The sequence below is a fragment of the Protopterus annectens genome, chromosome 11.part0 (assembly GCF_019279795.1).
Source record: "Protopterus annectens isolate FY-2018-M chromosome 11.part0, PAN1.0, whole genome shotgun sequence".
Classification (NCBI taxonomy): Eukaryota; Metazoa; Chordata; order Ceratodontiformes; family Protopteridae; genus Protopterus; species Protopterus annectens.
In genome coordinates, this window is record NC_056745.1 from 818,848,644 (window position 1) to 818,871,642 (window position 22,999).

General features: G+C 37.7%; 1 protein-coding gene across 1 annotated transcript in view; it reads left to right on the forward strand.

Moving 5' to 3' along the window:
• LOC122815596 (serine/threonine-protein kinase 33-like) overlaps window positions 1–22,999 on the forward strand; it is a 1,042,607-nt gene that overhangs the window by 898,224 nt on the left and 121,384 nt on the right. The window contains exons 10-11 of the mRNA XM_044088227.1: window positions 936–1,021; window positions 9,982–10,173. Of these exons, the coding sequence (XP_043944162.1) occupies window positions 936–1,021; window positions 9,982–10,173 (278 nt within the window). The remainder of the gene's footprint in view (window positions 1–935; window positions 1,022–9,981; window positions 10,174–22,999) is intronic.

Sequence of the window (22,999 nt, forward strand, 5' to 3'; positions counted from 1 at the left end):
AATGTTATGTAGAGAAAAATGGACATTAAGTACATTGTAATGGAAACTGACATCATTTTAGGGGTTCCTTTATGGTGACTGGAGTAGGACTATGATTCCAATGTTATAAAAAGTCTCAAGGGTATATTATGCTGTCTCATATGAGAGGGCTCTGCAAAGGCCAGTTGAATAGTATGGAGATTTCTCAATGGTGTTTACCAAGATTCATAACTAAAAAGATCAGCAGCCTCAAAAATCTCAGTTATAAGGACAGACTGACATCCCTCTGTCTTACTCAAGCTCTTATAGACTTCACAGTGGAGATTTGTATCTAACCTTTTGGATCTTAAAAGAACCAACCCTCTTTGACCTCCACTTCCTTCACAGAATAAATAGTACCTCAAATACTTAGATAAAGGAACTAAATATTTATCAACAGATAAATAAGACACATTGAAGTGATACTTTCATATCTGAACCTATCCCCAACCTCTGAAACAAATTTCCAACTCATGTCGAAAGGTGATCAGCTATAAATTCTTACTAGGTCTATCTTGTCTTGCCCTCCTTAAGGCTGGAGGGAGTTTCTGAATGTTTTTTTTTTTTTTTTTGGAGGGGGGGCTAGGTCCATTATAGTGTGCAGACTAATTATCTAGTAATTCATCTATGAACCTACAAACCTAAGAACCAGCAGCAGGACAGAATAACAATAATAATATATTTGCTTCTGTAACAAAAAACAAAATGCACTTCATATAATTACAACCACACTCTGCTGTTTGGTACACCTTTCACTTCATCACAAGGCACTTCTATTTTTAGGTACTCTCACAAGTTTCACTCTCCTGTCCTGCATTTTATTGTGAACATTTAGTTTTCTGCTTCTGATGTGTGCCTAAATATTTTGTGTCATTATTGCTGTTCTTCTAATTTTTCATACTCTTCCTTGCTTGTAGGTCGGGAAGTATTGGAAGGACTCCTTTCAGTAAACCCCGCTCATCGTTTCACAGCTAGTGAGTTGCTGGACCATCACTGGATTACTGTGAGTACCTTAAAGGTTTGAAGTCTACATTACAGATTGTCAGTTTTTATGAAGTTTAAGATTGGAAACATTGGGTGAGATCAGTGCTGCCCCAGTTTTTCTTACATGCTGCCTGAACTGAACTAGTGGCAGTATAGAGGCTCAATATTGCTAAAAATGAACGCACTGTTTTTCATTATCAGATGCACCTAAGCTCCGCATGGCACTTATTTCTTACAGATTAAGATGGAAAGTAAAAGTAATTATTTTTGATTATTCCTCAACAACATGCAGAACAGTGGGGATAGCCCAGGCTGGTAATCCTATAGTCCTTGGTGGCCCAGTGAATAGAGTATAATCCCGATTAATTATTGAACCGCAAAGCTGTTTGTGTGCTCCCCTATGCTACAGAAATATAGACTGAATCTATTAGGTTTTATTCAAACATAAGCCTGATATCACACAACTGTGACTATTGGTTATCAATCATCTAGCTTAATTCATGGAATCAGTAATTTGGTGGAGCATGTTACTATGTGATCTCCCACCATTCAGGAAAATATTCACGACATCTGGAAGGTTTTACTGCATTGCAAGTATGATTTCATACACATTTGGTTATAAACTATGTGATTTCCCTTGTGGAACCAGTAATTTGTTAGCCCACACTGCATTGTACACGTCAGATTCATAAAAATATTCACAATGTCCAGAAGATTATTCTTGACAGAAGCCTGGTTTTGTAAGATCATAACTGCAGATCATAAACACTGTAGCTGCATTTCTAAAAGCAATAATTTGGTATTACAGATTGTAAATCATAGAAGTTTTTGTTTTGGTGTGCCCAACATGTCACAGCAACATGCTCATCTCTGATTATAGCCTGCAACCGTAATTAATGTTGAATTTTACTTTACTCTACATTTTACAGTTTCTAATTTAGGATCTTGCCTTATCTTTCCACACTTTCATCAGCCATTGAATAATCCCTTTCAGCAGATGTATGAAATAACACATTAGTTTTAAGATACTTTTTTATGTTAGGCTGATTTGATTGCGAGAGCATTCTCTCCAAGTGAACTTTTATATTAGTTGTTGTATCATTTCAGGTTGAGGACTTCCTAATCTAGCAGCCTCTACAAGTTAGATAAAATATTTTATGCATATCAGACCCATGGTTGAAATATCATAGTCATAGCAGTGAGTTCAGTTTCCCTGGCTATAAATAACACAGATTCCATAAATGAGCAGGGGTGTTTGTCACATGGGCACAGGATTACCTCACTTTTTCCATGCTCATCAGTAAATCACTGCTTATTAAAATCATTGACATCATTACTATTGTTGGTGTCCTTTTAAACTGGCCACATCAGTTTGAAGTTCTTAAATACTCACAGCGGATAATCATAAATACTCTGGGTCACACACCCACGCATTCACTTAACTGACCCAAACAATAATATTTTGAGTGATGCTTCCATCTTAACATTTCTGAGCAGTAATATACAGAGTATATGCAATTAAGACTAAAAACTAAAAGACTAAAAACCATACACGAGTGAAACCACGAAAAAATACTACTGTATAAAAGTCCAACTGATTTATTAGAACAAATACAAATAAAAAAGGACAGATGAGCACTTTCGCGTAACGGCTAGTACGCTTCTTCAGATCTTAACATCTAGATTTTTAAAACCACTTTTATACAAAAGCTTATACTCAAAAATGATCAATTAATCAATTTATCAATTTAACAATTATACAATTGAATAATCAGTCAAAAGTGCACTGCAATAAAAGTATACTAGCTGCCTGATACCTCTGTAAACCCTAGGAACAGAAATCACAAAAAGAATAAGGCATACCTAAAAATCCTGTCGCTCCAGGAAACTGCGCGTTCCATAGAACAGTAGGATTAAATAAATAATACAAATAAATGACTAAATGAACAATGTTTTAAAACCACCAAATGCTCATCAATTCTAGCACATATTTTCCAAAATATATATTTATATACATAAAAAACACATAAAAAATGTATACATATAAAGAAAAAATAAATATATATGTCTGTATATATATGTCAAATAGTGACATGAAAAAGAAAATGGAAGTATCTTATATACTATATTTATTTATATACAAAATTTCATTACTGACTAATTTATTATAAAATAATATCTATTGTACTATAAAAACAAATATGATTATTAACATATGAAATGTGTAAAAATATATATATAACCAAATAAATATGGCCAATGATGAGTAAATGAATGAATAAATATATGACAAAATACTCATATTCAATGAAACCCCTATAATGTACTTTTTGGTGAAACAAATACTAATGCTATTGTAATTACAGATAAATATATTTATATAAAGTATAAATACCTTCATTTATTGCTACGTGCTTCAAGTATGGGCTTTATATTTATAGACTGATTAAGACCAGATGATAAATGTGCTCTCAGTTTAAAAATCCATTGTAACTCTAAAGTCTCCAAATAATTCATATTACTACCCCCTCTCCTTCTAGGGGTTACTAGTTGTAACACTCTAAATCTGAAGTCATGTCCCTCATTTAACATAACATGTCTGGCTAAAGCATTCTGTTGGATAGACTTTTTGATTTCATAAGAATGATTATGCATCCTATCATTGAGCCTTCTCTTTGTTAAACCAACATAGAACGCTTTACATTGTACACATGTAGCTAAATATATGAGATTGGTACTATTACAAGAAGATAAAAAATCTGGGTTCAAAAACATAATCTATATCTGAATGCATAAATACCTGTGAATCAGTAATCAAACTACACATATTACACTTCTTACAAGGATATGTACCCATTCTCATCTTATCTGAACATTGTTTTTCTGAACTCTGTTCATGTTCAATGCAGAGTAACCGCTTCAAATTTTTACTATTTCTATAAGTAAAACGAGGTGTTATACCCACAATATCCGCAATAAATTAATCTATTGTTAAAATATGCCAATTTTTTCTTATGATCCTTGTTATTTCTTTGTTATCATTAGTGAATCTAGTAGTGAAAGTTAATCTCTTATCATTCATCTCCTTAGTGGCTGATGTAAGACTCTTAGAGCCAATGTACCCTTGTTTACCTATGTTAGTGTTATTATTATTTTTATTTTTATTTAATATCAAATTCCAAATATCTTTCACCATGCCTCTATCATAGCCTCTCTCAACGAAGAGGCGTTCTATTATATCAGCCTGTTCTTCTAATTCGTGGCTCACTTTACATAGTCTAGTGAGTCTCATGAATTGACTCCTGATTATGTTGGGGAATATATGGCGGGGATGTATGCTGCTAAAATGGAGCAGAGTGTTTTTCCAGCATGGTTTCCTGTATAAAGAAGTTAAAACTTTACCATGTCTATCTATGCTTATGTTGATATCTAGACAATTTATAACTTCACTGGAACAATCCATCGTGAATCTCAGAAAACTGGTAGTGGACTCTAAATAGAAGATAAAATCCTTTAATTCGTCTAGAGTTCTTTCCAAAAAATAAGGATATCGTCCACAAACCTTCTATAAAGCAGGACTTTATTATAATATTTGCTATTAAAAAGGTGGTTCTTTTCCCAGTAGTAAACTACCAGGTTGGCATACGTATTTGCACATGGGGTGCCCATGGCGACACCCCATTTTTGCAAATATAACTTGTCCCTAAACATAAAGACATTATTAGCTAAAATCATGTCTATTAAGGCACATATAAGTATCTGTTGATCCTGCTTGAAGCTAACATTGTGATTCAATAAGTCCCTAATGGCTTCTATGCCATATTCATTAGGGAACGATGTGAATAAGTTTTTTACATCTAATGTGACTAGAAGACAGGTGTCTATTTTCAAATTAACAGAAAAATATTCAAACATATCTATCAGTTGTTAGGTATCCCTGAGTATGGTAGAAATCATTCTAACCATAGGACTTAATGCCTTCTCAATGTATACAGATATCATCTCCATAGCCCATCCCTCTCCAGAGACTATGGGACGCATGGGTAGCAGAACCACCTTCATGTGCACTTTTGGAAGTCCTTTGATATAAGGAATCACAGGTTGTTCCACATAAAAATAATCATGCAATTCTTGACTTATTTGTCTACACATCAACAAATCATAAATTTCTTCAGGGATATGCTTAACAATTCTTGCTAGCACAGTAGTATCAATCTCACTATATGTGGTAACTTCATTCAACATAGAATACATAGTTGCATTATAATCTGCAGTGTTGAGCAAAACAACCCCACCCCCTTATCAGCTGGCTTAACTGTGAGCTCCGTATTATGAGTTAAACTCTGTAAAGAACGCCATTCATCCCCAGAGATATTAAAAAATGTACATTTCTTTTTAGTATGTAAGAAGTATTTATAAAAATCTTGTTCACAGAGTTTAATAAAACATTCTACTTGGGCTGGTAATGCTGGCGTAAATGTACTTTTACGCTTAAACTCTAGAGGACAAACAGAAATACTTTTTTTCATAGTTTGTTTAACATTAAAAAACAATTTTAGGGAGACTAAACGTCCAAATACTCTTAGATCAATTAACATCTCACTCAGGCTACTGCCTTGTGAGGGAATATAAGTAAGTCCTTTATTAAGCAAAGAAAGATCAGATGTTGTAAAATCAAACCTTGAAAAATTAAACACAAGTCCGTTTAGTCTCTCACACGGCGTCTCTGATCTTGATCTGCACCAGAAAACTTCCTTTTCCTTCGGCCTCTGCTGCTGGAACGATTTCTTGACATTGGCCTCTTTCTCACAGGAAGAGGCAAAAAACGCTGTATACCACTGGTAGAAAACTTGGGTCTGGCTCCCAACATGTTTCCCATATGCCCCTCTCTGTAAGCCTGTTGGTTCGGTGGAGGAGTATCCACATGGGCTGGATTACCTGGTAACTGATTACCATCCGGCGGTGTGGTGAAAGTTTCATTAACACTGCTCTCATGTTCTAAAGTAGCTGTGTGCAAAGGAACGATATCATCAGCCATAGAAGATTCACCATTGTTAAGGTTGGACACCGCTGATGCTGTATCGCCTTTTACTTGTTGAACAGTATTGGATTTGGGCCAAACAAACACTTGCCCAAGGGAAAAATCCCTAAAATCACGCTGCAACTTACGGTATTTTGTGAGTTGTAATTTGTCACTATATGCACTGACTTGTAAGTATATATTATCTAGCCTCTTTGTGTAGTTCTCACTTTTGAAGCGGTTACGCAGATCCCTATTCAGAGCCTCTACCTTGGACGTCAAATCTGCTTCCAGGGGAGAAAAATAGTCAATTAACAATCTCTTGTAATTATTACTAAGTTCTATGTTCAGTTCCTGCCATCTCTTAAGAAGCTCAGGATGGCTTTCACCATATGAGGGCATGCAAAGAACCCTCATACCACGAGGAATTACATGAAAATGCAGAGATGCCGCCATATGTCTTCTCTGCCATACATATCTTTGTAGTTTGTATAAGTCATTCTCTAATTCTCTACTCAATGCTTGAAACTCAGTAAAATTGTCTATATTACCTCCTGAAGGAGCTGCTGTAGGTAATTGTAAATCCAACGAAAGTAAAGGATTAATATGTTGATTCATGATATTGTTCCATCTCAAATTAATATCTCTTACTTCAGGATTGTAGTCTAATTCAACAGGTGTAACATCCATCGTGAGAATATAACAGCACCAACACAAAGCAAAAAAACGGAGCTGATGAAATTAGATGCTGCTACAAATCCGAAGGTTCACTCGTCAAAAAACAAACTGAACAAGATTAAAAACCATACACGAGTGAAACCACCATGAAAAAATACTACTGTATAAAAGTCCAACTGATTTATTAGAACAAGTACAAATAAAAAAGAACAGATGAGCGTTTTCGCGTACCGGCATACAGGATTTTTAGGTATGTCTTATTCTTTTTGTGCTTTCTGTTCCTAGGGTTTACAGAGATATCAGGCAGCTAGTATACTTTTATTGCACTGCACTTTTGACTGATTATTCAATTGTATAATTGTTAAATTGATAAATTGATTAATTGATCATTTTTGAGTATGAGCTTTTGTATAAAAGTGGTTTTAAAAATCTAGATGTTAAGATTTGAAGAAGTGTACTAGCCGGTACGCGAAAGTGCTCATCTGTTGTTTTTTATTTGTACTTGTTCTAATAAATCAGTTGGACTTTTATACAGTAGTATTTTTTCGTGGTGGTTTCACTCGTGTATGGTTTTTAGTCTTGTTCAGTTTGTTTTTTGACGAGTGAACCTTCGGATTTGTAGCAGCATCTAATTTCATCAGTATATGCAATTAGATAATTCATTTACAGGAATGGATTATCCTCTGCAGTTGCGACATATTTGCCATCACTCAGTTTTGGCTCTGTCTACGAATGCATAAATGTGAAATTCTATCTATCAGTTACAATATGCTAAGAGAATAAAAAGTTTATAAACGTGCTGTGGAAGTCACCATCATCCACAGGGATACAGTAAGTTGCATGTTCCCTTTATAACTTCAAATTCAAAATCAGATTTATTTGGCTGCTTAAACCAATGCACTAATGCAGATAGAAAAAGATTGATCATCAGTAAAAACAGAAAATGTATGCAAGCAAGCAATAATTCCCAGCAGGGTGGGTATTACAGAGAAAATATATTTGTGACATTTTGTGCCTCACCACCCATGGCAGATCCATTATTTTCTTGTAACACCAGCCTGGAGGGCATTATTGCATTTAAATAATGGGCTGTCTGTTAAATTGTTTTGTAGTTCCTTATTAGTATGCATTTTTTTTATATTTTTGATGTAAATAGTTCCTACAACTAATCTTTCAAGTTGCTGCAACATATATCATCTTTGTTGGAGAAAGTATTCTAGATCCATGTAAGTAGTTAATGTCTCCACATACACACACACACACACACACACACACACACACACACACACACACACACACACACACACACACACACACATTTTTCTACAATAGCCTGACAGTTATGAGGAATATTTGAATATTTTTGCTAAATTCTCTTGAACACTATGCAATCCTCATGCATTGTGTAATTTTTTTATTGTATACCAGTAGTTTTCTGTTTCTCATTACACTTCTACTTTCACCACCACCACCCTCCCCCCCCCCATCCTCCCTTCCATACCTCTCAGCTGTCCAGGTTTTTGTAGAATGTCCAGATTTGTGCTTCATATGTTTGGTCTTTTCCTCATAAAATTTATGGTTTTCTGACAAATCACTGGGATGATCTGAAGACTGAAGTCATGAAGTAATGGCATACATATGAGTTTCAGACTTCAAATCCTTCAGAAAATGTATGTTAGCACAAACCCTGTTACTCTAGCAACTTTCTAAGTTTATAAGAGCAATACTTAAAATCTGTCCCTATTTGTGGGCCTTTGTTCCCCCATTTTGTCAAGCTTTATCCAGATTTCTTGCACTAAGAGGTTGAGAGGTTTGTTCCCGTCTAACTGGTAATAGCACATCAACACTTTCCATTCTTAACCTTTCTTGTTTTCATACCCCTCTCATTTTCTTCTGTTTTGTACATCTCCTTACAATGTCTAGAAATATCCTGTCTAGCTGCCCTTTCTGGCACTTGCCCCTTGTTTTCCAGTTTCTAGCTATTACACTCTTTATCTGTGTTAAAATTAGTCTCATCACACACATTTCTTTTTCCTTACAACTTCTCCCTTTTCATTCCCTATATTACACTTACAAAAATCCAAGGGGTTTTGTTCCTCTTTTTCATATTTCCTCTTCAGGTTCCCAGTGGCTCTGACCAGACATTTGCTACCCAGGTACTCTCTCAGCACTTATGTTTCTTTTGTCATACATCTACAGCATCTTGAATCTATTTTACTTCCCTCCTTATATAATCTTTTCAGTATGAACTATATCTGTTCATCGTTCTAAAGATTTGATCATCTACCCCATGCATTTTTTGCATCTCTGATTTTATGTGAAAGAATGTTCACCATTCATCTTCCTGGTCTGCCTTTATTCTTCCTTCTTCCATACTTTCCTTATATCTTCTTTCACTCTCCTCCCCCTCAGGTCTTCACATATCTTTCTATTTTGATTGTTCATGTGTTTTTTTCCATCTTTCCCATGAAGTTATCCTTTCTCATCTCTCCTCTCATTTCTTTTATTTTCTTTTCCTTGGTTTCTGTTCATTCTCTCTTCTCCATGTTTCTCTCCATTTAGTGTATGTCCTCCATTCATTTTTTTGTTAATCAAAATTCCTCTTGTAATTCCTGGAGGGTTTTGAATTATGTCTGTCCTTCTGCCATTTTCTTTATTAATCCCCCCCCCTTTCCTTCCATTTTTTTCTACTTACGTCTTTCTCATGAAAGTGCCCTATCCTCTTTCCTCCATGTTTCCCTTTCATTCTCCTTCTCTGCATGTCATGTTGACCCATTTCCTTATTGCCTCCCTATCCAATCTTTATATTTTCCTAGCATCCTATTTTCCCTCTCTCTTCTTGCCTTATTTGCCTCCCCCTTACTGGCTAACTACCTTGTAGGTTATATGATAAGGCCTGTGTGGGTATGTGTGGGAGTCCCCAGCCACATTTCTCCATATACAGTCTCTGCTTGTTTTTGAATCTCTTTGCCCTGTCTTTTTCTCTACCAACTCTTCCAAATTCTTGTGTAATTTTGGTAGATTAATCTCCACTGGATTTACTGGCAGTTTTCTTACAATATGCACTATAAATCAGAGAATCATCTTTCTTATCACATTGTGTCATATGAGGAATACTTTAACCGCTTTTGCTATTTCATAGATCACACTGACAAAATCAGTGTTGCCTTTGCCATGAATTTCAAGTTTTTTTATAAGTACTGATGTCAGTCGTGTCCTGTTTATATACAGCATTAGAATGTCTACGTTATTTCTGTTCAATTTTTGGTGTTTTGTTTTAGGGAGATAACAGAAGCAAAAATCGTCCCAAGAATGTGCTTGAAATGATGAAACTATGGAAGGAAGATCTAAGCTATGTCAACAACAGCCACTTAGTGGAAATGAATGGCACGAGCAAAGAAGAAGAAGTGGACACTAAAGCAAGTAATGATGCTGGCTCAGAGCCTCAGAAAGTTTTGAGTACTGTTGAAAAGGTAAGCAGTATCTCTTTAGTGAAATCATCCTGCATCAAGAACTCGGTAATTAGATTTGTTTTAAAGATAACTTTTTATAAAATAAAATTTAAATAGAATATTAGAGCAAAAAACTGCAAAGAATAAACTAGCTTTGCTGGAAACCTGGGGCTAAATGGATTATATGCATGATTTTACCTCAGAAATGCAAATAAAATTTCAAAATTTTAACTCTTGTCTTAAGTCCATCTATCCCATATGTAAATAATACTAATCATCCCCAACCCTCTTCTCTTCCTACTTCCTACTTTTTTCCATAAGCTAGTGTTACTAGTAACTTACAAGAAAAAGAAAAGAAAGAAACAAAATAACATGTTTATTTCTGGAGAACACCCTATCACAGTTTATTTCTGGAGAACACCCTATCACAGAATTAACTACAGACATCTATAATCCTTCATACTGCAAAGACTAATAAAAAAAGACTTTAACTGGGATGAGTAGTACCCTCTCGACTATTCTTAGTGAATTATATGATCGACCTATTTGGGCTTTTAAGGAGACTAAATAATCTGAATGGTTAGAAAACTCATTACCAGTGTTACATTCAGAGGTTTAGTCATCTATAGTCCATGATCTCTATATGCATCTGGCAAATGTGGCTTTATTGAGAATTTGAGGGCAGCCTGCTAGTGGCTGAATGTATGATTAGATGTGAAGATTTTATGGAGGGCTTTGGCTTACCATATGAGGCCAGAAAATGTGCAAATCATTGCCGGGACTGACCTTCTTGGATACAGCTTTAGATACATATCAGGAAGACAGGATTAGCATTAGTACAAGGCATATTCATAATTTACAGAATAGTTCAGGCAACCAACTTAGGGAGCAGTGACAGAAAACTCTAACAATGGGCCAGAGCTTTGGGCAAATTTTGTCCCTATGTCAAGGTATGCCCCACATTCTAGAAGATTCTGCTTCTTTAGTGGCAGTTTCTTTGTTAAGTATATTTATACACCTTCCTATCCCTACCAAATATTCTTTCATCTAGTCTATTGTGTTGGAGGTTTAAATAAGAATACCAAGGCATATGGTATCACATATTTTGGGAATGCCCAGAATTGGAGTGATAAAAAACATGGCTTCAGTCCCAATTGAATTACTTTTCCCGGACAAGGTAGTACTTACACCTGAGTTGTATCTAATTGGGTACATTCCACGGTTCTCAAAAGAAAAGCCCATATGCAGTTAGTGCAACATTTGATCTTAGTGGGAAAGAAGGTAGTTACTACACCGTTAAAGAGGAAGGGATATCTTAAGGTACAAGAGATAGACATATTAATGAAATAACTTTATGAACTAGAATTGGGCAGCAAATACTCTAAGATTAGGGAGATGGTTAGAATGAAGCACTTCTATGTTTGTGAGTAGTCTATAGTAGGTATTAGTTCTTCTTTTATAGAAGGTTTAACATCTAATGGATTCTGTTTTTCCTTTCCCCCAGTAGCTCTCTATGGATTTAAACTCAATTATTTATTTTATTTTGTTTGGCATTTGGATAGTCTGTCTAGTTATGTACCCATTTTCAACAGAGGCCTTTGGAGAAAAGCTCCAGGTATAGATTAAATTTCATACTGTAATACATTGATAATTTACCTTTGTAACAGTAAATACAAAATTACATTTGAAACACTAATACATAGAGTCAAATATTTACAAATGTACAGATAAGCTGGGTACACAGGCTTAACTATTTACGTAATTGAGAGGCAACATGGTAGGTGTGATGGAATGAAACAAGTTGTTAACATAAAAGTCTAAGATTGTTATGGGGGTGTTTGGTTTCACATAAACCAGTGAAGATAGACTTGATGCCTAAGTATTGTGAGAAGAGAGTTGTACTGAATGCAGTAAAGCAATAATACCAAGTGAGATAAAGTTTGGTTAAATATATATATATATATATTAGAGATAGATGGAGGTTGTGATGTGGAGTTTTTTTGATCTACTAAGCACAGGGATAAAGTTTTTTATGTGGCTGTATTAGAGTTTAAGGAAAGTCAGGGGAAATATAAAGAAAATAATGTGAATATCGAGAAAGTAAGAGAGGAATGTTTTCATGGATAAGGGGTTGAAAGTAGATTTGAGTTTTAACTAGGACAGAAGATGGTTATCCTGGTGTAGAGCAGGATCAGAGCCATTCCTAATTTAAGTGATATATTAGATAGAGTTAAAAGGACTGGTAAGAGGTAGTTGTTCTAATGGTAGTAGCAAGGGAATTCCAGGTTTTAGCAACAGATTAGGATTAAAGGCAGTGTCCTGTTGATTTGTTTGGCCTATGGATAGTAAGTTGCTGTTGATCATTTGATCACAGTGGGTAACTGGACAAGTATTTTTGTAGAATTGCATTTAGAGCAGTACATGTGTCAAGATAGTTAGTGATCCTATATGCAATGAGTAACAGAATATTTTAGGTAGTTGGGTAGTTCTAGCCACTTAAGGGTTTTTAGTGCAGTACAATGATGGGTATAGTATTGAGTTTTAGTAGCAAATTTAGAAAATTTTGTTGCAGTTTATGCATATTTGATTTTTAGAGATTTGTAAGAATGAAGAAATCTCAGAAAAGAGAGGAGGAAGGAGTTAAGTTTTTGCTGGTGTGATTCTAGTGGTGGGAGTGAAGAACTTTCTAGTAGATGTATATCTCCATCTATAAGGATTGCTTTGATATTATGTAGCAATTGTATACACCTGCTTGTGAGTGATTTGCTGATGGGTATGATTTTTGGTTGTTTTGGGGGTGTACTGATTAGTTTAGTTTTGTAATATACATTAAAAATGTCCTGGAAGAGACTGGGTACTATCTTCCGGGTGTTTATTGGAATTTTGGGGTTGAAGTCTAAGAACTTAGTTGGTAAGATGATGTTTGTAATTGTGAGACTTTGAAAATAGGTAAGGAAGGTGAAGTTAAGAAGTTTAATTATGCAATCACTTAATGCAATGATGAATTTAATTGGTTTATTGATTCTGTTTGTGGGGATAAATTGAGGCTGTCAGTTCTTTTTGTGGAATGGTCTAATGAAGCAATATACATATTATAAAAGCGCTTATCTCCTTTTACTTTATTTTACACGGATGTATTTATAATTAGCTTATGTTTCTGCTGTGTGTGTGTGTGTGTGTGTGTGTGTGTGTGTGTGTGTGTGTGAGAGAGAGAGAGAGAGAGAGAGACTGAAGCTGACATGTTAACCTTTATGTAATCGCTCTGATTTTTGGTTAAAGTTTGCTTAAAAAAAACACTACAAAACTTTTCAAATGTGCTAACTTCTAAAACTTAACAATCAGAACCTCTAGCTGGAGTCAGAAACATTATTAAAGAGTTCATGGTTTTAATGGAAAGCAAGCTAAGAGATGACAATGTCGTAGAAGTGATCTCCCTTATTGCCAGTTAAAAACAATGGCAAGCAGTAAAATGATCTCAGTACTGAAAAGCTAACTTTTATTACAATATATATTAAAAGCAGATAAAAAGTTAGTAAGAGCATTGTGCAACACTATCACCCTTTATTCGGTTTCTTAGCAAGCAATGCCAAGAATTAAAGCAATTAAAATGCAGTTTGTGGTTGGCTTGACTCTTGGAAAATCATAGCTGATGTCTAGTAATTGAAGAAGAAATATTATGTTATTAAGTGTGCACTGTGATTAAAATACACTACAAACCGTAATCAGTATGCCTCCCTTTCTTGCTGCAGTACTGTAGAAATCTTCCCAGAGTGAAAAGGAGGCTCATTCTGTCACTCCCATGTCAGTTGCTTTGGCGATGCCTGAGCCTTTTCCACGTTTCTCTGGGTAGTAAGAAATCTCCCAGGCTATAAAGGGAGCATTTGTGATTATGTGATCTAGTTTTAGGGGAAGCTGCAGTCTGCACAGCAGACAGATGATAAAAACAACACCTTAGAGGCTGCTATAGAAAGGTAAGTCACAAATATTTAAGTTTTGACAGCATTTACTGGTACTATAATGGTAGATATTTAGTAGTAGTTTAAGCGTTTTTCTATTAGTACTGTTTAATATGCCTGGGACCAGGTTTTTAATTTTGCCAAAAGCTTCATGTAGTATATATGTGGCATGCCTTAACACATCAGATTCATAAGACAAGGGAAGCCACCTAAGTCCTGCCTCATATGCTGGCTTGAGTAGGATTTACTGAATTACATAATAATATAGTTTTACCCTAAAAAACACTCACTTCAAATAGTTTGTTCTAACAGTTGGCTTAGAAAAGAAATAGCCTGCAAACAACCAAATGCCATCCAATACAGAAATCTGACTAGAGAATACTCAGGCTAGAGGGGTGCAGGTATTTTACATGCACTCATTTTTCAAATTTGTTAATGACGATTTCTTAGAGCAGAAACTATCCCATGCTTATTGAGAATATATTAGTTGTTGCTGACCATGAGGCCACCTGTAAGAGGTGTAAATATATCAATATCCTTGAAGCAAAACTCTCAGTATCTTATGACACTGGCAAGCAGTCATTCAAAAAGACACTTAATAAGATATCTGGACAAGACAGAGTAGAAACTCAGACTCAGGATCATGTACACAGACCATCACATATTGTAATTCACCTGACACCTAAGCAGACATTTCAGGCACACAAAGTCACTCACAGGAGAAGCAAACCCATAAAATTAAAACAGCAGAGTGCCTTAACTGGGAATGCCATAGTCACTAGTGACAGAGTGATCCGATTCACAGACACAGCATTAAGTTTGACAAGGAACAAAACCTTGTCTCTTGGGCCCTTTGAGCCAAAAGTAAGGGATATTTGCAGGACACTAAAAGGATTCTGGGTAGTCAGAATGATTTTGGCCTAATCATTTCTCACATGGGTGAATGATGTGGGCCATTTTACTCAGTTAAAATTTGTACTGAGTGAGATCCTATCATCACTAAAGTTGGCATTCTGATACAGAAGAAAAGATAACTAACTTTAAAAAACTAGTTTCAAAGCTGGCGCCTTTCAGGGGAGATTGAGTATTTACATGGAAGATGTGTGGTTGACTATAGTCCTTTGTGTATGACGGCCTTCACCTCTCCCACTCAGGACACACTTGTCGCGGATAGGAGAATTTCAGCACACTTTTTCTTATTTTAATAAAGTATTTTTGTATTTATCATGTAAACTTAATAATGTAGACTTAATTAATCTGCAATTCATTAAGTAAAATTAGTTTTTATTAAGTGAAATTAATGGATACCCAAAACTAGTAGTTAAAACTAGCAGTTAAGAACAATAATGAAGTGAGGATGGTTCTACTTAATATCTAAAGAAGATGTGTAGTCCTGAGGCTTTCCAGATTTTGATGGGTGTGAGGATCTACACTGTCACTGAAATGAAGTTGGACCTATGTAGTATCCTTAAGATTGCAAGGTGTCATGTCTTCGATCCCTTCATATCTTGTAGGACTAGCAAGGGTAAGTCTACCCCCAATCATACAAGTCATAGTAAAAGACTACTCACCTCAAACCTTAAAGGAGGAATAATAGGAACCCTTGCAATCATCAATAACACTAATTACAATGTACTTGAGTGCTACTACACTGCTCTTATGTCTGTTGTATAGCCTATAGCTAATATACAACATCCACATTAAAAAAATCATGCCATTGAGGAGCCAGTTTCTAGAGACGGTTTCTTTGCAGGGCATATCAGTAAGTCTGCTATACTGCATCATGGAAGTGTGCCATTAAGAAATGGTGCTATTTGGATAGTATGCAATTTTTTGTCTTGGTATGTTTCTTGTATGGTAGGTACTACTAATGTGAAAGACTAGTCATGTGCTGTCTAATAGTAGCTGAGTAGGTTTGATAAGGTAGAGTCTTGCAGTGATATGGCCACCTAGCTGGAGCTCTGTCATTGTGTCATGGGACAAAATGCAGAAACTTACTGTCATAGTTTTTTATATTACAAGTAATTTTGGTAAGTTGCAGATCAGAAACTAAGCCAAGAAAAATGAAACCAGCAACAGAAATTATTGCACAGTTAACACACACACACACACACACACACACACACACACACACACACACACACACACACATCTCTCTCTGTGTGTCTATATATATATATATATATATATATATATATATATATATATGTATATATATATACACACACACACACACACACATATATATATATATATATATATATATATATATATATATATATATATATATATATATATATATATATGTATGTATACCTGTGCACATACAAAAAGGAAGATATATCTATGGGTCTACTTCACTGGATCGAACGTTTACAAGTTCGAACCACATATGGCCAAGACCATGTTCGAACTTGTAAAAGTTTGAAAACTGAAGTAAAACCACAAAAAACAAAAAAACACATAATTAAACATCTATATCAGGAGGCTACACCCCCTGCACCCCCCACACCCCCCTTACTTAAATATACTAACTCCGAGATCGCACTACATTGTGGAAATGGGAGATCTTCCCTTTCCACTCTGTACTGAGATCTCCATTCAGGCAGATTGGACTTTTATAAGTTCGAACATATGGTCTCGGCCATATGTGGTTCGAACTTATAAACGTTTGATCTACTGAAGTGGACCCATATATATATATATATATATATATATATATATATAAAATATATTTATTTATTTGCATTTCTTAACCGGGTTGGTCCAGCTGGGTAAGAATTACCCTTTTTCAGTGGAGACCCGAGGGGAAAAGCCCCAAACAGACATACAAATACAAAAAAATAGAGACAAATTAACAATATTACAGAGGAAAACAATATTATGGGTACAATGGATAAGAAAAAACAAACAATGAAAGTTTGAGAATATGAGTAAGGTAGGCCAGAGGCATGCATGCAAAAGATTTATGAAAAGGTGTTCTGAGCAAGATCTCTGAAATAAGTTAAAGTAGGCAAAGAAAGGATGATTTAGGTGTGGAGTTAGTAGTGTGGGAGTTTTAGGTGGGAGCATGTGAAGGACATTCCCATTTGGAGGAGAGATGGGAGAGAAGCATGGATTTGAAATTGTGGTTAGGTATATTACGTAGTGGTGTGGGGAGATTGTTCCATAGTTTGGCTATAGTGTGGGATAGTAGTAGTTTACCAGTTGGGTGGATGGGTTTGTGTACATGCAGGAGGTTTTGGCCTGTGGATCTCAGGGTACAGGTAGGTGTGTAGGGTGTTAGAGATTTAGCAAGAGAGGGGCATTCTGCTGGTTTAAAGATGAGTTTGTGGGCTGTTGTAAGTTGTAGGTACTTTAGGTGGTTGTGGAGTTCTAGCCAGTTTAGGGTGTGTAGTGAGTGACAGTGATGGGAAGAGTTCTTAGAATTGGTTGCAAATTTGCAGATTTTGTTGTAACAGGCCTCAAGTTTAGCACGAAGTCCGAGTTGTAGGCTGGAGAATAGGGGAGCACCGTACAAGAGAGAGGGGAGAAGGAAGGTAGCTGCAAGGGTATGACAAGAAGATGGAGTAAGATAGTAGTTGTGTCTGTAGAGGAGGCCAATTTTCTGGTGGGTTTTTTTGATTGCTGAGAGGATGTGGGAGTCGAATTTTAGGTTTTCATCGATGGTAATGCCATGTAGTTTGGTACTAGGAACGATTTCAAGAGGGATGTTATTGTGGCTTTTGTTGGAAAATTGGACTTTGTGGAACTGGGAAGTTTTAGTGGGAGGAAATATCATTAGCTTTGTTTTGTTGGCATTTAGGGCCAAGTGATGCGATTGCATCCATGATTCAATTTTGGAGAAGGCTGTTTGGGTATTAAGTAGAAGTTTGGAGGGGCAGGAGGCTGAGCAGATGATAGTGGAGTCATCTGCGTATTGGATGACTGAGGCTTCAGGGATGGAGAGGTGAAAGTTGTTAATGAATAAGTTGAAGAGCAGAGGGCCAAGTACTGATCCTTGGGGAACTCCTGTGGGTGTAGGTAAGAAAGGGGAGGTTGACTCTTTCCATTGTACAGCCTGCTGGCCCGTGGAAAGGTAGCTGGAGAACCAGTCTAGGTTTGAGGGAGATAGATGCAAGTGTGAGTGCTGGGACAGGAGGAGGGAATGGGAAATAGTGTCAAATGCCTTTGAGAGGTCAAGAAAAAGAGAAGATACGTATTTGCCGCTCTCATGTGCTAGGTTGACTGTTTTGAGGAAGGAAATGAGGGCTGTCATGGTGCTGTGGCCTGGGCAGAAGCCGTGCTGGGTGGGAGAGAGGAGTTTGTGCTGGATTAGGTAGGGCATGAGCTGGGAGTGGATGGCTTTCTCTAGAATTTTAGAGAGAGGAGAGAGTATAGCTATGGGTCTGAAGTTGGTAGTGTCTGTGCTCTTACCACCTTTGCGGTGAGGAATTATGTATGCATAACGCCAGATGGTTGGTACATAGGATTCCTGAATGGATCTATTAATGAGGATGGATATGGGATAGACTATAGATTCGGCTGATATTTGAAGAAAATTTGCTGGAAGGTTGTCAGGGGCATTGCGGCATGGTTTTAGCTTTTGCAGTAGTCTTTTTATAGTATAGGTGGAGACAGGTTTAAGTGAGAATAGCGGTGGAGGAGGGGGTGAGAGAGAGGGTTTGGGGTGCAGGGTGAGGGGTTAGTATTGATGGATGGATTGGGGAAAGTGGAGGATAATTTAGCTATACAATCAATGAAAAATGTGTTGAAGTTAGTGGCCGTTTCAAGACTTGAGAGGTTGGGATTGGGGCAGGGGTTGAAAGTATTACCAGGGTTGAGTATTGAAGAGATGGATGTCCAGAATTTCTTTGGATTGTTTGAGTGTTTGTATTGCAGACTGCTGTAGTAGTTTTTGCGATCTTTTGTTATTGATTTTTTGGCCAGGTTACGAAGATGTTTATATTCTTGGAGGGTGCTGGGGTTTTTCTGTTTTTGGTACAGTTTCCACTTTTTGTTTCTTTGAGTGATTATCAATTTAGTTTCTTGGGATAGCCAGGGGCAGGAATTTGTTTTGATATGTTTGATTTGTAAAGGGGCTACTTTACCAAGTAAGGTAAGGAAGGTTTGGTTAAAATATGTGACGGCGTTATCTAGTGGAAGGATTTTCAGTGGGGACCAATTAGTAACCTTGAGGCATTCAGAGAAGATTTCAGGGTTGAAGGAAGATTGGTTATGGGATTGTTTGAAAATGTGTTGTTTTTCTATGTGTGAGGACAGGCGGTCAGTGAAGGCTGGTAAGTGGTTGCCTAGGGGGTCTGGTATTACACCAGCTTTCGAAATACGGTTGGGATGTGTTGTTAATATCCAATCCAAGATGGTACCGGAGGAACCGTCTTTGTTTGGCCTAGTAGGGAGGTCTATTAGTTGGGTGAAATTGTAGAGGTTGATAGAGTGAGGTGGGGTATCTATGAGGAAGGAGGTCCAGTTAATATTTACATCACCAAGAATGTAGGTTTCATATTTGATGTTTGAGTTAAACCAAGAGAGGATGTCTTCCAGAGTTTTGGTATTGTCTCCGGGTGGGATGTAGATGGAGCAGATGCAGATGGATTTATAGTTGTTAAGTTTTAGAAAGCCTACAGCCATTTCTGCATTGGCAAATGCTGGGATGGGGTTGGTCAATGGAGTAAAAGTGAGAGTGGAGGAGTAGATAATTGCTACGCCACCTCCTTTTCTATGAGTTCTATCATTGCGTATAATGTGGTAGCCTGGAGGAAGGATTTCATTATCTCTGATGGAGGGTTTGAGCCAGGTCTCAGAGACAGCAGTTATGTCTGGCTGGTTGTAAGAGAGCCAGGCATGAAGGTGTTGTGTGTTGATTAGAACTTGGGTTAGGGTGGGTACAGGTAGGGGTTGGGCCTGGGTTAGAGTGGATGTCGCCTGACAGAGAGAGTGAGATATGAGAGAGGAGCTTATTGAAGAAAAGTAGAGGATAAAGGGAAGTATGTTTTTTGGGGGGGAGGGTTGTCTTAGAGAAACTAGATAGAGTGGGGTGAGGAGATGGTGATGTAGGGAGTAAGGAGAGTTTGAAAAGATTGGATGGGCTGGAGGAGTAAAGTTCTGGAGAGATCTGTGAATATGAGTGGGATATATCTGGGGGGTGTGAGGTGGTGGTGTGTGTGGTTAGAGGTAGGTATGTATTAGTGTGGCGGCTATGTTGGGTAATGTAGGTTAGGGATATTAAAAGGGTAGATAGTAGTAGAGCTTGTTGTGGGAAGGTAGGCATTGTAGTATAGATGTGTGAGGTGTGGTGTATGTATGAGAGAGGGTGGGGGTGTGTATGAGATTGGTGTGTGTATGAAGTGCTACGCTCATCATGCAAACTGTAATGTTCCAAAGTCGCTCTTTTTCTCTTGAAAGTCCACCAGTTTCACCAATGTAACCACCATGTCTTGTTCGCTGCTCTCGGACATTTGCATGAAAAGGTGACAATGACCTCTGCTTGTACTGATAATTGTGCATCAGTCCCATATCTGAAGAATTACTGTTTTTCTTCTTCGGGTATACCGGTTCTACTTTCACAGTACAGCAAACCTTGGGAATTTCCTCTGGAAGACCCAGTCTTAGCTTTCCTGGTCCCCATCTTGGTCCCTTAAAAAGTACAGAAAGCTTGTTGTAGAAACCAGATGCGATCCAAAATGTATTCCAGATGTGAAGCAGGAGCTGAAACAGGTCAGCTGAGATGGCTGTAGTGATGAGAGCATATGGACCATTCACCAGACCTCCACACACAATCAGCATAGCAATTGTGGTTCCAATTCCATTCTGACCGATATTGTCATACAGGAACAACATGGGAGCTGCTACAATGAGCATCACTCAGCAGGTTGTCACTCTCCCTCCCATGTAGTTAAAAACTATACCTGCAATTATCCCACCTAAAATTCCTCCAAAATCAAAGAGCGTAGATATATCTCCAGCACCTTTTGAATCCAAATGTGCTACGTTGGGAATGAACAGTGGTAGCCAGTAAAGGAAGGTGTAGCTGACAAGCTTGGCAAATAGTAAGCAGAGGGAATACTCCAACACACCTGGAATTTTAAGGGCACTTACAAAGCTGATGGCAGTGGGCTCTTCAATGACAGTGCCCCGCTCTGTGGGTATGTTGATACTGCCCTCTGCTGCATGGTTCGGCTCCTAAAGAGTTCCTCATCACTACTATTTCTGATTAATGGTGTCTGTTCAAGTCCTTCATGGTGTTGAGGAGGACAGCAATCCACATCTTCTTGACATTCCACTGTTGGCTGTGGTATGCTATTACCTGCTTCACTGCCATCAGATGGACCTACTGGCTGTGGTATGCTGTCAACTGCTTCACTGCCATCAGATGGACCTGCTGGCTGTGGTATGCTGTCATCTGCTTCAGTGCCATTGGATGGACCTGCTGACTGTGGTATGCTGTCATCTGCTTCAGTGCCATCGGATGGACCTGCTGACTGTGGTATGCTGTCATCTGCTTCACTGCCATTAGATGAACCTGCTGACTGTGGTATGCTGTCATCTTCTTCACTGCCATCAGATGGACCTGCTGACTGTGGTATGCTGTCATCTGCTTCACTGCCATTGGATGAACCTGCTTGCTGTGGTATGCTGTCATCCACTTCACTGTCATCAGATGGACCTGCTGGCTGTGATATGCTGTCATCTGCTGCATTGCCATCAGATGGACCTGCTGGCTGTGGTATGTTGTCATCCGCTTCACCGCCATCAGATGGACCGGCTGGCTGTGGTATGCTGTCATCTGCTTCACCGCCATCAGATGGACTTGCTGGCTGTGATATGCTGTCATCTGCTTCACCTCCATCAGATGGACCTGCTGGCTGTGGTATGCTGTCATCTGCTTCACCTCCATCAGATGGACCTACTGGCTGTGGTATGCTGTCATCTGCTTTACCTCCATCAGATGGACCTGCTGGCTGTGGTATGCTGTCATCTGCTTCACTGCCATCAGATGGACCTGCTGGCTGTGGTATGCTGTCATCTGCTTCACTTCCATCAGATGGACCTGCTGGCTGTGGTATGCCGTCATCTGCTTCACCGCCAACAAATGGACCTGCTGGCTGTGGTATGCTGTCATCTGCTTCACCGCCATCAGATGGATCCTGCTGACGATGCAGCTGTACGAGACACTCAGCCATCAGGGTATTTTTGGCTTCACAAGCAGGTTCATCTTCAACTTTAATCCAAATTTGCTCGGATAGTACTTTACTCCTACTGCTCATTGACTGCTTTGCAGACTCAGATTCTTGCTGGTAACAGTAAGACAGAGCTCTCAGCAAACTCAATTCTTTGTGTTTGGTTGATTCCATCATATGACATAAACTTCCAGTATCCTGACTCTGCGTGGAACTGCAGCTCTCAGCACTGGAACAGACGTTGGCAGCAAAAAGTGGGTATGCAAACTGCAGGGCACTAGTAGCAGCTGCCTTATTTTTCACTAAAGCTGTGCACTTGTTCTGTTGTTGTTCTTGTTTCCTTTCAATATGCAACTCAATATATATATATATATATATATATATATATATATATATATATATATATATATATATATATATGATACAACTCCCCACATGCACAAATCTATGTATGTGTAAAATAGAACAATTCTTGGTCGGAGTCAAGGAATATTTTAGTACTCTTAATAGGAAGTGTGAAAAAATCATTCTAGCCTAGTTATCAGGCATTACAGGTATCATATTTATTGTTGACAAACCCGTGTAACACACTGTTAATAATGTCAAGATCTATGTGATCCACAAGCCTGTTTGCACATGTGGATTCTTTTATGTGGGCCAGACCTCATTACTATGGAAACTGAAGCTGGCACTGCAGTTTAGTGATCTAAG